The following is a 14,968-nucleotide window of genomic DNA, read 5'->3' as shown; positions in this document are numbered from 1 at the left end:
CTTTATTTATTAAAGTCCCCCTTACTTTTTTCTAAAACTACCAGTTTTTTAAAGAGTTATTTGTTTTGTTACTAATTGCTATCATGTGTCCGTAGAATTTTACCCCAAGATGTTTCCGTAACGGTTACCTTTTTATTAAAAAATTATCCAGGTTTATTTCCCGAATAAGAATCCCCTATCCTATCCTATCATTAAATTAAATTAAATTAAATTATTATCATCAAAGTTTTGTTTACCAATTTGTCCGCTCAAGAAAATAAAAAATTAAATACAAATAAAATGTCCGAATATCAGCCAAGTTTATTTGCTTTGAATCCAATGGGGTTTTCACCATTGGATGGTTCCAAACCAACCAACGAAAACACTTCTACCTCCACCTCATCTTCTATCGCTAAACCAGTCGTTGGTCAATTAATCTTCGATAAATTTATCAAGGCTGAAGAAGACCCAATGATCAAGCAAGATGCTCCTTCAAACCTTGATTTTGATTTTACTCTACCTCAAACAGCAACTGCTTCCAACACTGAGACTGCTTTACCAATTTCAGAACTAGACGCCGCTGTGGTAGAATCTTTCTTCTCTTCAAGTACTGATTCGACTCCAATGTTTGAATACGAAAACCTAGAAGACAATTCTAAAGAATGGACTTCTCTGTTTGACAACGACATTCCAGTCACCTCCGATGACGTTTTATCGGCTGACAAGGCAATTGAATCTACTGAAGAAGCCTCTTTGGTACCATCTAACCTAGAAGTATCAACAACTTCATTCTTGCCAACCCCTATACTAGAAGATGCTAAATTGAGCCAAACCAAACGTGCAAAGAAACCAAATTCTATCGTTAAGAAATCTCATCACCACCACCATCATCACCACGATGAAGATGAAGATGATGAGGAATCGAGACTAGATCACTTAGGGGTTGTTGCTTACAACCGTAAACAACGCTCGATTCCACTGTCTCCAATTGTGCCTGAATCTAGCGATCCTGCTGCTCTAAAACGTGCTAGAAACACAGAGGCCGCAAGACGTTCCCGTGCAAGAAAGCTGCAAAGAATGAAGCAACTCGAAGACAAAGTTGAGCAACTACTGTCCAAAAATTACCAGTTGGAAAACGAGGTTGAAAGATTGAAGAAATTAGTTGGTGAAAATTGAACTCATTTATTTTTTCGTTTTATCTTTTGTATATGTAGTGATTATTTACATATATACTTTTAAACAAGAATCTAAAAATTTAAAAATAAAGATTTAACTTTTCTTCATAACAGGTCGCCAAATTTTCACAAAAAAAGTTTTTTGCGCACTTTCCTTCCAGGTGGAAAGTAATAAAAATAAAAGCTCACGATGGGGGTCGAACCCATAATCTTCTGATTAGAAGTCAGACGCGTTGCCATTACGCCACGCAAGCCTTGATTAGTGGGAATTCTTATTTTTAAAGGCGTCCATGTTAAGATTTTCACTAACATCCCTAAGCATAAGGTAAAATGTTTATTTCAGTATAATAATAATAAGTTGCTTTAGTACGTTGTAAAAGTTAAGAATAAGCAGTTCTTTCTTAAATCATAGAAGAGGGGTATATAAAACACACGCTGATTAGTTATTTTAAACCCAATTAAGAATATGGACAATAAGTTATCATGTATAGCTCATCTCCTTATATGCTAATTTCTGTTCAATCAATAGATATTTGTACTYATATTCATTAGGTATGTTTATTTCAGTTTTAACATAATTAATATCATATTAAAGAATGTTCGAGATTACCTATTCAACATGAGGAATGTTATGTCCAGAATCACTTATTCCAATAAATAGCATTATACGGAAGCTGTCAGTGTTGTATAATCGCCTTCGATATCACAAAGAAAATACTGATATCCATTGATAGCAATAATATTCAAGTGGTCGTTTGATCATATCATCTTCATATCTCACCGCTAATTCCTCCTGAAGAACAATATTTTATTATGCGAGGTACCCATTATCAAAGAAGTGTACTCTATTTTGACAACCGTGTAACTACTGAATACACTAATTTTGTTGGCTCTGATTTTTCATAGACGTAGCTTCAGCACGCGTACTTATCTTCTCCTTTTAAACCGTGCGAACGTAAAATGTATTGCAAGAAACCAATCCTAAACTAAGCTATGTCAATTTCGGTTAGCGATATCCCTTCATCGTGCAAATAATATACTTTAAAAGAATAAGCTATAATAAAGTTGATCAATATGACGCCAATATCCAGTGCAATAAACTGGGATATCTCTTTCCAATCGGGCGTTTCGTACCTTATAGGGAATGATTGGATTGACCAAATGAAACAAGCTAAAAAGGCGTATAAGAAGAAAAAACTTAACCAAGACCCGAATTTGAATTGCCTAGGCTGTTCTCTTTTGGCACGACAAAGAAAGCAGGGCATCCTCGAACATCTTGGAAATTGGGCCTTCTTTTGGATTCTACACGCTCTTTCCTTCCATACTGAAAACCACCAGATAGATATAAGCGCTGCGTATGCTAACATAGAGACATTGGTTAACTTTGGATTATCGGTGAACACTGTCCAATGATAGAATAGGTGCATTGGAGTCAATGAGAAATTAACCATAGCAGCGGTAAAAAAACGTGTCGATAACTACTTCCACTTAGATTCGGAAGCCTTCTCCCTAGCGATAGTGGAAAAATCACCGTAACCTTCTTCAGCGTCTTCTGCTATACCGCTCATTGTTCTCCAGTAGCGGTGCCACAAAACAAAGAAAACAGAAACGGTTGTTATTCTTATGTTAACTACCTGTAACAAGCGCCCCTTTCTCTTATGTTTTCTTTTTTTTTATTTTTTTTATTTGATTCTGGTATTCTTGAAATTTTTCATGCTCGGTAATTTCCGAGCGAAGGGAAGAAAGCATCTGGACGAGAGGTATAGCGTATATTTGTGTATATAAGTGCACTGCTCGAAAGACCTACGATTTATTTTGTCTGTGGTTTAGCTCTATGGTGCAAAATTCTCCAGAAAAAAGTGATCCATAGAAAAGAATATGTCTAACGCTACTTATAAAGAACGTGCTGCTGCTCATCCTAGCCCAGTTGCTGCCAAATTATTAAACATTATGCACGAAAAGCAAACAAACTTGTGTGCTTCTTTGGATGTTCACACCACAAAGGAGCTGCTCGAATTAGTAGAAGCTTTAGGTCCTAAGATATGTCTACTGAAGACACATGTCGACATCTTGACTGACTTTTCCATGGAGGGCACTGTCAAACCGCTAAAACAGCTATCCGCTAAGCATAATTTTCTGCTATTTGAAGACAGAAAGTTCGCAGATATCGGTAACACAGTGAAGCTGCAGTACTCATCAGGTGTATATAGGATAGCTGAGTGGGCAGACATCACCAATGCGCACGGTGTGGTGGGTCCTGGCATTGTCAGCGGGTTGAAAGAAGCCGCAGAGGAGGCCACCAAAGAGCCTAGAGCTCTTCTGATGCTAGCAGAATTATCATGCAAGGGATCTCTAGCTACTGGGGAGTACACCAAGGGCACTGTGAACATTGCCAAGAGTGACAAAGACTTTGTTATTGGGTTTATCGCTCAAAAAGACATGGGCGGTAGAGACGAAGGGTACGACTGGTTGATTATGACGCCCGGTGTAGGGCTAGACGACAAGGGAGACGCATTGGGCCAACAGTATAGAACTGTGGATGACGTAGTCTCTACTGGATCCGACATCATTATCGTGGGAAGAGGGCTATTTGCCAAGGGCAGAGATGTCAACGTGGAAGGTGAGCGTTACAGAAAGGCAGGCTGGGAAGCTTACTTGAAGAGATGCGGCAGCCAAAATTGAAAAATAGATATGTACCATAAGTAAAGTGCATGCATGTATACCGAAACCAAGACAAGCCGTTCATTTTGATGATAACCGTTATTACCCGGGAATTGCTCGGCCGTTAATTTCAAAATGACGAAGAAACGGAAGAAAAAAAAAGCTCCCATGGCTTTATAAAGGAAATAGTCTTAATATCATGGCAAAATCTAGACATTCAAACAACTAAGACCAAAAAAAGAACAAGACAGGACCGCAGAGATGGACGCATTGAATTCTAAAGAACAACAAGAGTTCCAGAAAGTGGTGGAACAAAAGCAAATGAAGGATTTCATGCGTTTATACTCCAACTTAGTAGAAAGGTGTTTCACGGACTGTGTCAACGACTTCACAACTTCCAAGCTTACCAACAAGGAACAAACGTGCATCATGAAGTGTTCAGAGAAGTTCCTAAAGCACAGCGAGCGTGTAGGACAACGTTTCCAAGAGCAGAACGCCGCTTTGGGTCAAGGCCTGGGGCGTTAGTGTGTACTGGCGTATATAACTATATATCTAATCGGGTCCTGTTTCTAGCATGTAAATATAAAAAAAATCAATAGTATTATTTTCTGTTCATTTCCCAAGCAAATCCAGATTCAAAAAAGGAAAGTCGGAATTGGGATGGAGCAGCAGCAGTAATCGGTATCGGGTTCGCCACGAATGGCGTCCTACGATTGCACTCAACAGACCTTGCAGCGCGCCGTGGCGGGCGACAAGTCAAACGGAACAACCGTTGCCGTTCCCATCGAGGCCCGGCGGGACCGGGCCCCGTTCAATTTCTGATAGCAACGGTCGGTAAAGACTGGTTCCCCAGCAAGTTTCTTCTCTCACGAGCAGGGGCCACTGCCAGAGACAATGGCCCGGAAGGCAAGGCTCCACTGTGTTCCACCGAATTTCCCACCTGATAAATAAGATGACCCGCGTGAGCAGGCCCTTTTGCAAACAGGTTTCTTAATCGTAGGAATCACCACTGTTCCACTGTCAATAACGACTCCCAGAGTTTCGTTCCCGGCCGCGCGCGACATGGCGGACCATGTGCGCCACGAGGCCTCAAACGTAAAAACAATTGAAATAATAGGGGACGGGCCATACCGCAGCGGGGGATTCTCAGCGGCTACTGCCAACACGAAGTGTACGTATATTGATGTATGTATATTGATGATGTATGTATAGAGTATTTACCTCCCCTTATAGACGCGGTTTGTTCTGCCATGCAAATGCGATGGGCTTCTGTTCGCCGGGTTCGATGATGACGTTGATGACACTTGTTTCCCTTCTGGTGCGGGCCAACTGCACGGCTTCCCGGAAGCTCTTGCCTAGTTCTTCCAGCGTGTTTACGAAGAACCCGTGGGCGCCCAGGCCTTCACCCACGAGGTCGTAGCGGCAATTCTTGCTTAGCGCGGTGGGCGGTAGTTCGGCCTTGCCATCCTTCACCCCGTGGTATATACCGCTGTTGTTCATGACGACGATGACTAGCGCCAGCTGGCACCGCACCGCCGTTTCAATTTCCATGGCCGAGAACCCGAATGCGGAATCGCCCTGGATTAGCACCACGTCGAGCTCCGGACGGGATGCCTTGCACGCCAGAGCATACCCGAGCCCAATCCCCATGGTCGCATTAGTCCCTGCGTCCAGACGGTGTCTTGGAGCGTCGGTGGGGAACGAGACCCGTGCAATGTCCATGGTGTTCGCACCCTCCGTGACAAGTATTGTCCTATAGTCCTCGATAAGCGGCCTTAGGGTCCCATAAACCTGATGGTAGTTCAGTTGCGCGCCCCCCACCTTCTCCTTCTCCTGCAAGCGGGTCTGGTTCACGTGGATTTTCTCCCTCAGGTAGTTGTTGACGCCTCTGTACTTCCAACCTGGTCTTTGTTGTGGCAGCTCTTCCATCAAGGCAGTTACGCTCAAGCCTATATCCCCCCAAACGGAGAGTCCGGCGCCAGGTGACGTATTGTTATCGCCCAGTGTTTCGGGATGGGAGTCGAACTGAATGAAGACGGACTCAGCGTTCCATCTGGGCGAAGAACCAAAATGCAGTATCCAGTTTAGTCTCGCGCCAAAAACGAGAACGATATCTGCGGTTTTCAAAGCCTGGGACCTCGCAGACGACACGTTTAGGGGTGATGAGTCCGGGACGATTCCCTTCGCCATCGGTGTGGGCAGGAATGGAAGATTAAAACTGTTTACCAATCTGCGAAGTTCGTGTGAATTTTTCACTGCGCCCTTCCCAATGACAACGAGGATGTTCTTGTCCCTGTGTTGTAAAATGAGCTGTACAATTTCTCTGATCTTTGATGGGTCCGGGCCACACTTGTTTGGACTTAAAATCATGGGTAATTCATTATTCAGGTGGTCGTTTCCTGCCAATGATTTTTCGTTTTCAATCAAGTCCGCAGGGAAGTCAATGTACGAGACGCCCATCGTGCCCTGTATACAATGATTCAAAGCCTTTCGGGTTACCATGTCGATGTTATCAGGGGTTAGCTTGCCAGTGAACTTTAAAAAGGGAGACAACAGACTTATCTGGTCCAGTTCTTGGAATCCGCCCTTATGGACGTCACTCTGAGAGGAGCTCCCCGCAATTACCAAAAGAGGCCACCTATTGTTCATTGAGTTGTATATTCCAGCCAACGAGTGAATTAGACCGGGGCCCCCAACAATAAGCAGTACCCCCGGCTTATCGTTGACATACCCATACGCAGACGCAGCGTATGACGCAGCCTGTTCATTCCTGCATGGTATGAATTTGATGTCGTTGGCGACCATCGTATCCGCCAACTGGACAATGGGGATACCCACGATACCAAATACCGTGTCGATACCGTATTTTTGTAGAAGCTGAGCGAAATGTTGCGTGACTTTTGTAGCCATTTTAATGTGTGTGTGTGTGTGTGTGGGATTTATTATTTTATAGCAGTAATTAATGTCTTTCTTCTTTACTATATTATAGAGGTGCTTATATAAAGGTTGATGCGTATCCGTTTTTTTTTTTATTACGTTAAGCTTTCGGGCCGAGGGGCTCGGATGAGAAACAAATAAAATTATGACACCAACATCATCATAGGACATCGATGGCTTGGTTGTTTCTTTTGTCTTGTTCCTGAGAATCTTTGATTTTGGCGATTCTGCACCTCAGTTCCATGATGGGGTCTCTTACGAAATCCCTCATGGAAACGACTTGTGAACATGCAGCTTGTGGACAGTCTCTTGTCGTGTATCCTTGTAAGTAATTCTGAATACCATCTTTATCGAAAACGTGATTGCATTTTTTGGATATCAATGGCGTTTCATAGGCCTTGCAAGTGATGGGGCAAGTCAACTCAATTTTCCCACCTTCTATTTGTAAATCATCTTCGTCTGCGGGATTTTGCAAATCCGGTATCACGCACGTTGGATCATTCCAGATGTACGGTAAGACCTTAAGTATTTTTAAAGTAGCCGTGCTATCGACGGCAGCGGATGGCTCCGATCGAGACATGTTTAGATATAATTCAGAAAGTTGGGGAGCGGTAATTTCACCGGTGCGATATTTGTCCCAGGTGGAAAGGTCAATTTGAGGGCATGAGTCTGATTGAGTTTTGAAAGTATTCTTCAAGTCTTGGATGTCGTTGTGGAATGAATTAGATTCCGATTCATGCGTTGAAAGAAGCTTGTATATGTTTGTGAGATCCGCTATTGGCTTGTCGATGTTGGAAGTGGAAGGCGACGGGGAATCTACTAGCTGGTTTATAGTTTCGTCAAACTGTTTGTAGCATTGCTGGTAGAGGTTTGATAAGTCTTGCGTATGTAAAGTGTGGAAATATTTACCTGCCTGTTGGTGCAAAGGTACCGACTTAGGTATAGGATTGTCGTCTTGGGCCATACTTGTCTTGCTTCGGTTTCTCTTACTAGCATACTAGCACAATCATTTTAACGTGGTTTTTTCGATGTGTAGAATAGACAAAAAAAAAACGAAAATAAATAAAGAAGCTTTGGTGTGGGAAGAGAGCCATGAGTGCAGAAGGCACCGGAAGAAAGTGAAGTACAGATGGATACGGAGGTGAGTGAGCTGGTGGTGTTGCAGCTGATACATACGCTGATCTCGAACAAAAATGAAGAACTGGTCAAGAACGGTGGAGGAATTAACATGATCGGGAACAATCTTCGAATATCGCTGGTAAAGCTGACGAACGAAATACAAAATAACGTGCTGATCAACGAGCTAACGAACCTGAGGAGGCAAGGCGGTGTTGTGAACGGGAATGGAAAACTGGGCATCAACGATATCCTGACGATTGTGAAGAGTCTGTTCCCCGGCTACAGGACAACGCTGAACGATGGGCAGTTAAGCCTGCACGGCCTAGAGATGCATGATATTGAGAAACTCCTAGTGGGCAAGTACGATGAATTCAAGAGAGCACAAACCGAACAGATAAGGGCGATGGAGGACGAGATCCAGAAGAACGGTATAAAGAGCGGTGCAACGCAATCGCAATCGCAATCGCAATCGCACACAGGCAAGAATGGAGGTGCCGTGATAGGCACGACTACAGCCCATGGAGGACATGCTATGGACCCCAAAAGAGAAAAGCTGTTGAAACTGTACAGGGACACTGTGCTGAATAAGCTAGAAAGCAAGACAGGAAACTTCCAAAAACTGTTCAAGAGCCCCAACAACACAATCATCAAGGATGAGGTCAACTACGAAGACATAAAGAACGAGACGCCCGGCAGCGTTCACGAGCTGCAACTGATCCTGCAAAAGTGCATAACGGACGGCGTAATGCGAGGGGTCATAGGCACGGACGACTGGAAACTAGCAAGACAGGTTCAGCTGGAACTAGACGACACAGTACAGTTCATGAGGAGAGCACTAGAATAGGGACGACGGCCTTTATTACTTCAAAAAAAAGTAAAGTCTTGTAATTATAACTATATACTATTTGAGCGAAAAAAAATACACACAATTTTTTAACGGAACAATATATACGCAAACAATAAAGGCGACACTTTTCGAAAACATAAGTAGATAAAATGGGAAAGAGGGCGGCGGAACGCAACAAGCGGAGGAAGAAAAATTAGTTTGTCCACACACGACAAACAGCTCTTTCTCCCACACTCGCACGCACGCACGCACCTTCTTTAGTAGGAAGCGGACGGAAACGCACACGCAGATTAAATCGTTCCAATAGAGGAATTCAACAGCACAAAATACAACGAGGAATATAGCACACACACGGGGGAGGGGGGGGATATTAATTATTAGAAATTAAAGGAAAGGGAGGGGGGAAAAAAAAAGGACTAATTTATTCATTTATTTTTCAGTAATCCAAAAAAAAATAGAGCTGAGAAAAAAAAACAATCACAAGCTTGTTTGGTTGCTTGCTAGTAATCGCTTAAAATCTTTGCAACCCTTGTTGTCTGGCCTTCCATTTGTTGTAGATAATGGTAGAAATGATAATGATACAAGCCAAACCGACTAGAATGAAAACTAAGATAACACCACCTGGCAACATGTTCATCAACATCTTTGTATAATTGTTATTGTACTATTAATTGTATTGTACGGATAGGAGGGAAATCAAGAGAGGGAAAGAGAGAGAGAGAGAGAGAAAAAAGTTAAAGCTGAAGAAGAATTGTCTTTATATCAACAAAGAGGAACACAATTGAACAGTGATTACGGAATTTTTGGTTTTTTTCACTCTTTATTTAAACCAATTAGTGCGGAAAAGAGAAAGAGAGAGAAAGAGAGAGAAAGAGAGAAAAAACTGTTCGGTATTCGTTAAGAAATTTTGGGCATCCGCGCCGGAAAAACACCGGGAATTTTTTTTTCCCAGGCAGGGGCGACGAGGGCTGCAGGCTGGCGTCAAAAACAGCTCAACGGTGTAGCGCCAGGGCGTTCACGCGCGCTGGCGCGTGTGGTGCTGGGCGGCAGCAGGCGACAGCGGGCTAGAGCGCGGTTTCCGCGAGGGTACGGACCCGGCTGCCGGAGGGTTGCGGCAATTTGGGAGCGCGCCCTCGTTTGCGGTGGTTTTTCCGAGACCCGAATTTGTCCCGAGCGGTAATTAGTGGGCTGACAGGTCGCGCGCGACGAGAAGGACCAGCCGCTCGAGAACCATGCCCGTGCGCAGTGACCCGCTTTGCGCGCACGCGGCCGGTGCGGTACCTTCGTCGCTCACAACAACGACAAACATCATACGTAAACAACGTGGGTGTTGTATATGCAAGGGGACACCACAAAATAGGTTTGTACTGCACTGCACAGCACTGTTCTGCTCTGCTCTGCTTAATCACAACAAAAGACACCGCAATATAACATATGTCGAGCACGTCTACTTTCGCTCGCTGGAAGAAGGCGGACCTGATTGACCTGGCCAACAAGCTGGAAATCGACGGCTTCCCCAACTACGCAAAGAAGAGCGACATGATCGAGTTCCTGGAAACGCACCTGAACCGTCTCGAGAGTCCCGTGGATTTCAAAGACGACTACCCGGAACTGAAGTCGTTCTACGAATCGATCATCGCGGACCAGTCCAAGGACGAGGAGGACGTGTCCGGGTCACGATCCGGGTCCTCCGACACCGCAGCAAACGACTCTGACCTGGAAAAGGCGTATATCAAGGACGACGACGGATCTCAATCCACTGACGAGGCCAGCGCGAAGCCCGACGCAGAGGCCAGCGCGAAGAAGAACTTCAATCTGCTCGATTTCAGCGCTGACCACGACTCGTCCGTCTCTGCGTTGACCAAGTTCAAGTTCGACTTCCAGGACAGCCTCTCCGACATCAAGTGGCATGTGCAGAAACTGAACGAGAATGTGCAGGACTGTCTGTCCACGATCTCTTCCGTCGACGCCATCTTTTCTCTCGTGGAGTGCTCTCTTTTGGTGAGACAGGTATTAGCCGCCGGGCGGTCCACCGCCTCCCCCTCTTCGCTCGCCTCGTCGTTCGAAGCCGCTGCCGCCGGCCACACGGAACCGCAGCGCATGCTCGATTTCTGCCTGCCTATACTCACATGGCTGCTCTTTTTCAGAGGCATCCCGACGCTGGTGTCGTACTACATCAACTTCATCCGGTACGACCTGGACATCGAGTTGGATCCGATGACGTTCAACCTTTCGAAATTCTTGATCTCTCTGGCAATCTTCAAAACCTGTAATAATAAAAACATAGATTTCCACTCTTTCCAATACGTCGACCAAGTGTGGACCCAGCTCTGTGTCGTGAACCACTCCCTGGGCACGGTGCCCCTGGTGTTATCCATGGCCAGCTGCCTACTGACTCTATACGTCCTATAGTATATCACCTATATATGTATTACGTACTATTCTGTATTATTGTAACGAAACTTTTCTCTTTTTTTTTTCTCCCTTATACGACACCGCTGGCCTCGATTAGTAATTTGTAGATTTCTGTGTTCTCGAACGGTGGTATGACTCCATTGTTGAACATCGGACCCATGCCGATGAACATGGACGCCATGTCGCTACAGTTGGCAAAGTTGTAGCCGTGCGTCCCCATCACCCCGGCTCGTACGTCGCCGGTTTCTTTCAAGATTGCGCAGTGCGCATCCGCGAGAACCCAGATATCGCCCACCCTGTCGTCATATGCGTGTGGTTTGTCATCGTAGCGGAAATACTTCCAATCCGGCTCGAAATCTTCCCTCAAGATCACGTGGAACTTGCTCGAGATTTCCTCCCCGTACACTTTCCGCAGGGTGAACTCGATCAAGTCTCGCATCCAGCGCCTGTCTCGAGGATCTTCTAAATAGACCATCATCATCGGGCCCTCGTTATAGAGATGCGATACGTACTTGGACATCGCACCGTCGGGAAACATTTTTTCCCATACAACGATATTCTCCACGTTATTCATGTCGACATTGCTCATCCCGTGGTCGCTGACAAACATAACGTTGCTTAACGCCAACAGATTTCTTTTCTGTAAGCCTTCAATCAACTCGTGGCAGAATCCGTCAACTTCGCCGATCAGATCTTGTAGCCGCTTATCTCGTAAATCGTATCCGAAATTGTGGCCATACCAATCGATATTAGGTACGTAGCTCAGTATCAATTCGGGCCTGTCCTTTAGCTGAGGCATGTCTACATACCGGAAAATCTGAGACAACTTTTCATCAAGTGGTTCCCATTGGTTAAACTTGTCGAAATAAAATGGCATTCTTTCTCTCGGCATTTCTTCACAATCGTTGTACGTAACATCACTCCCTGGCCACATATGCGTTGCCACTTTGTACTCGTTTTGAGACTGGGTCTGAAGCAGCTGCCAGATGGGGTCTGCTGCATTGCTCCAAATTCTCGGGTCGAGATTATTGGGTTGGAACTCGCTATTAGTAGCATCGTCCCAGAATACATTGGAAATGATGCCATGTTCAATGGGGTATTTTCCCGTCACCATACTCCAATGATTGGGGAATGTCTGTGTGGGGAAGCTCGGGATCATGTGCGGTGCAGTGCTGATATTTATATCATATGGCGACTGCAAGTTATGTAAGCTGTAAAGAAACGGCGTGCACTTTTCATCTATTAATCTCGGAAGGAACCCATCGATAGATATCAATATTGTTAATGTCTTGAACTCATGCGTACCGTTAAAATAAGTACTCGATCTATGTACAATTTCCCTGGGTCCAGCATCATACCTTGCCGAGCGTTTATCACATGAAAGCAACATAACAACAGTCATACCACATAGCACGCTTTTCCACAACCAACTCCATGTCGTAGGAGCTCTTGCCTTAACGCCATTTTGGTCGTTTTTCTCAAGGTCCCTCCTACCTTGCTCCAAAAGAAGCATACCGTGTTTCAAAACTATTTTGTGGTATTATTTGAATTACCACAGCTTTTATTTCACAAAAAAAAACAACCTTAAGTCACGACTACTAGCAATCAACACGCTACCATACTGAAGGAACGCCTATTGCTTGGGACCGTTGACAAGTGGTTGCTGTTGTGAGTATTATCAGGTTATAATCATCATGTGTTATGATTTTTATTAATCTATTACCCTGGATTTAAACTTGTCTGTTTTTTCGTTTATCATGTTTTTTTTTTTTTCAATCACTGGGCAATAGAAAGAAAACACAGTTAATTCGAGTACTTTAGCTAAAGTGCTTAGCAGTTTTTCTTGAGAGATCGGTACCCTTCAGTGCAAGATATAACGGTTCGTAACAGTGATTTAATGTCTCAATTTATTGGCTTTGGTGTACAAGTGGAGCTAAAAGACGGGAAGCTCATTCAGGGGAAAATCGCCAAAGCAACTTCGAAAGGATTGACTTTGAATGACGTACAATTCGGTGACGGCGGTAAATCCCAAGCTTTTAAAGTCAGGGCCTCTAGACTAAAGGATTTAAAAGTTCTAACTACTGCCCCTCAATCGGGTAAAAGGAAACAACCAAGACAACAGCAACAACAACAACAACAGCAACAGCAACAAAATGACTATAATCAAAATCGCGGTGAACAAATTGATTGGCAAGACGACGATGTAAGTAAGATAAAATTACAAGACGATTTTGATTTTCAAGGAAATTTGGGCATGTTTAACAAGAAAGACGTATTCGCTCAATTAAAGCAAAGTGACGATATATTACCGGAAAACAGATTACAAGGACATAATAGAAAGCAACCCCAATCCCAACCGAATAACTACCAAATCGATGAATTGGTTATCCCTGATGCAAAGAAAGATTCATGGAACAAAATCTCCTCTAAAAATGAACAAAGCGCGCCACAGCCTCAGCCGCAGCAGGAAGAAGATGATATAGAGGTGGAGGATGACGAGCATGAGTATGACGTTGATGATATTGATGACCCCAGGTATTTACCGATCACTCAATCGTTAAACATCACTCACTTAATCCACTCTGCCACAAGTTCTCCATCCATGGACGATAAAACCAAAAACGCCATCATAAGTGACAAAGATCAAGTTCTAGCTAAATTAGGTCAAATGATTATTAGCCAGTCAAGGTCAAACTCGACATCTTTACCACCTGCGAACAAGCAAACGACCATTAAATCCAAGAACACTAAGCAAACCATCCCGATGGCCACTCCAGTACAATTACTCGAAATGGAGAGTATCACATCTGAATTTTTTAGTATCAATTCATCTGTACTGTTAGAAAATTTTGCTGTAAACGCGTCATTCTTTCTGAAGCAGAAGCTTGGTGGCCGTGCACGTTTGCGTTTACAGAATACTAATCCAGAACCTCTGGTGGTAATATTAACCTCAGATTCCAACAGGTCTGGTGCCAAAGCATTAGCATTAGGTAGGCACCTATGTCAAACGGGTCATATCCGTGTTATAACATTATTCACATGTTCCCAAAATGAGCTACAAGATCCTATGGTCAAACAACAAACAGAAATCTACAAAAAGTGCGGCGGTAAGGTCGTAAACAGTATATCGTCACTGGAATCCGCTATGGAAACATTGAACAGTCCTGTAGAAATGGTCATTGATGCCATGCAAGGGTACGACTGCACATTAAGCGATCTAGCAGGCACGTCGGAGACAGTTGAAGCTAGGATCAAAAGTATGATATCGTGGTGTAACAAACAGCGAGGCTCTACTAAAGTATGGTCTCTGGACATTCCAAATGGGTTCGATGCAGGCTCTGGTTTGCCAGATATCTTCTTCCCGGACAGAATCGAAGCAACGGGGATTATTTGTTCAGGCTGGCCCTTAATGGCCATCAATAACTTAATCACACACCTACCAAAATTAGAAGATGCTGTTTTGATCGATATGGGTATCCCACAAAGTGTTTATTCACAGAGAACCTCTTTGCGTAAGTTCCAAAACTGTGATCTATTTGTCACCGATGGGTCTTTGCTCCTAGACTTGTAAAACAGAAACTTACTTTAGCCTATACCAAGTATATAATTGTATACCTACAGCAAGAAAACGAGGAACATCACAGCGATAATGCGGTGCCGTGGTGGCAACTAACAGGAGATAAACTACTAACATACGGCATATAGTAGAACAGCGATTCCGTTGTTGGTTATTCTTCCTTGCCCGGGTAACAAGCCCTTAAGGAGGACTCAAAACGAAAGGAAAAAAAGAAGAATGAATGGAAAGAAAAAATGAACCCTTTCCTATAATTGATAA

The 14,968-nt window shown here is 43.9% G+C and overlaps 11 protein-coding genes and 1 non-coding gene across 12 annotated transcripts; 6 read left to right on the top strand and 6 right to left on the bottom strand.

The window, feature by feature from the left end:
• Positions 1 to 279: 279 nt before the first annotated feature.
• Positions 280 to 1,155, top strand: GCN4 (amino acid starvation-responsive transcription factor GCN4; the record flags this gene model as incomplete). The annotated part of the gene is made up of 1 exon (XM_018364583.1): positions 280 to 1,155. The coding sequence occupies one exon, from the start codon at positions 280 to 282 to the stop codon at positions 1,153 to 1,155; it is 876 nt and encodes a 291-aa protein (XP_018222655.1).
• A 181-nt stretch (positions 1,156 to 1,336) lies between these two features.
• Positions 1,337 to 1,408, bottom strand: DI49_1386. The gene has a single exon. It is a non-coding gene; the product is annotated as a tRNA-Arg (tRNA).
• A 732-nt stretch (positions 1,409 to 2,140) lies between these two features.
• Positions 2,141 to 2,605, bottom strand: DI49_1385 (uncharacterized protein; the record flags this gene model as incomplete). Its single annotated transcript, XM_018364582.1, has 1 exon — positions 2,141 to 2,605. One exon carries the CDS (start codon positions 2,603 to 2,605, stop codon positions 2,141 to 2,143), a length of 465 nt encoding a protein of 154 aa, XP_018222654.1.
• Positions 2,606 to 3,032: 427 nt separating this feature from the next.
• On the top strand, positions 3,033 to 3,836 carry URA3 (orotidine-5'-phosphate decarboxylase; the record flags this gene model as incomplete). The annotated part of the gene is made up of 1 exon (XM_018364581.1): positions 3,033 to 3,836. One exon carries the CDS (start codon positions 3,033 to 3,035, stop codon positions 3,834 to 3,836), a length of 804 nt encoding a protein of 267 aa, XP_018222653.1.
• Positions 3,837 to 4,076: 240 nt separating this feature from the next.
• Positions 4,077 to 4,340, top strand: TIM9 (protein transporter TIM9; the record flags this gene model as incomplete). Its single annotated transcript, XM_018364580.1, has 1 exon — positions 4,077 to 4,340. The coding sequence occupies one exon, from the start codon at positions 4,077 to 4,079 to the stop codon at positions 4,338 to 4,340; it is 264 nt and encodes an 87-aa protein (XP_018222652.1).
• A 702-nt stretch (positions 4,341 to 5,042) lies between these two features.
• Positions 5,043 to 6,923, bottom strand: PXP1 (putative indolepyruvate decarboxylase family protein; the record flags this gene model as incomplete). Its single annotated transcript, XM_018364579.1, has 1 exon — positions 5,043 to 6,923. The coding sequence occupies one exon, from the start codon at positions 6,921 to 6,923 to the stop codon at positions 5,043 to 5,045; it is 1,881 nt and encodes a 626-aa protein (XP_018222651.1).
• Positions 6,913 to 7,716, bottom strand: MMS21 (SUMO ligase MMS21; the record flags this gene model as incomplete). Its single annotated transcript, XM_018364578.1, has 1 exon — positions 6,913 to 7,716. The coding sequence occupies one exon, from the start codon at positions 7,714 to 7,716 to the stop codon at positions 6,913 to 6,915; it is 804 nt and encodes a 267-aa protein (XP_018222650.1).
• Positions 7,717 to 7,881: 165 nt separating this feature from the next.
• EAF5 (Eaf5p) lies at positions 7,882 to 8,715 on the top strand (the record flags this gene model as incomplete). Its single annotated transcript, XM_018364577.1, has 1 exon — positions 7,882 to 8,715. The coding sequence occupies one exon, from the start codon at positions 7,882 to 7,884 to the stop codon at positions 8,713 to 8,715; it is 834 nt and encodes a 277-aa protein (XP_018222649.1).
• Positions 8,716 to 9,229: 514 nt separating this feature from the next.
• Positions 9,230 to 9,361, bottom strand: PMP2 (proteolipid ATPase; the record flags this gene model as incomplete). Its single annotated transcript, XM_018364576.1, has 1 exon — positions 9,230 to 9,361. One exon carries the CDS (start codon positions 9,359 to 9,361, stop codon positions 9,230 to 9,232), a length of 132 nt encoding a protein of 43 aa, XP_018222648.1.
• Positions 9,362 to 10,152: 791 nt separating this feature from the next.
• On the top strand, positions 10,153 to 11,130 carry GTT3 (Gtt3p; the record flags this gene model as incomplete). Its single annotated transcript, XM_018364575.1, has 1 exon — positions 10,153 to 11,130. One exon carries the CDS (start codon positions 10,153 to 10,155, stop codon positions 11,128 to 11,130), a length of 978 nt encoding a protein of 325 aa, XP_018222647.1.
• A 73-nt stretch (positions 11,131 to 11,203) lies between these two features.
• Positions 11,204 to 12,646, bottom strand: NPP2 (nucleotide diphosphatase/phosphodiesterase NPP2; the record flags this gene model as incomplete). The annotated part of the gene is made up of 1 exon (XM_018364574.1): positions 11,204 to 12,646. One exon carries the CDS (start codon positions 12,644 to 12,646, stop codon positions 11,204 to 11,206), a length of 1,443 nt encoding a protein of 480 aa, XP_018222646.1.
• Positions 12,647 to 13,030: 384 nt separating this feature from the next.
• Positions 13,031 to 14,704, top strand: EDC3 (Edc3p; the record flags this gene model as incomplete). The annotated part of the gene is made up of 1 exon (XM_018364573.1): positions 13,031 to 14,704. The coding sequence occupies one exon, from the start codon at positions 13,031 to 13,033 to the stop codon at positions 14,702 to 14,704; it is 1,674 nt and encodes a 557-aa protein (XP_018222645.1).
• Positions 14,705 to 14,968: the final 264 nt, after the last annotated feature.

The sequence above is a fragment of the Saccharomyces eubayanus genome, chromosome V, assembly GCF_001298625.1.
Source record: "Saccharomyces eubayanus strain FM1318 chromosome V, whole genome shotgun sequence".
Classification (NCBI taxonomy): domain Eukaryota; kingdom Fungi; phylum Ascomycota; class Saccharomycetes; order Saccharomycetales; family Saccharomycetaceae; genus Saccharomyces; species Saccharomyces eubayanus.
Note: the sequence above shows the minus strand (reverse complement) of the source record. Positions and strands in the feature narration are given on the sequence as shown.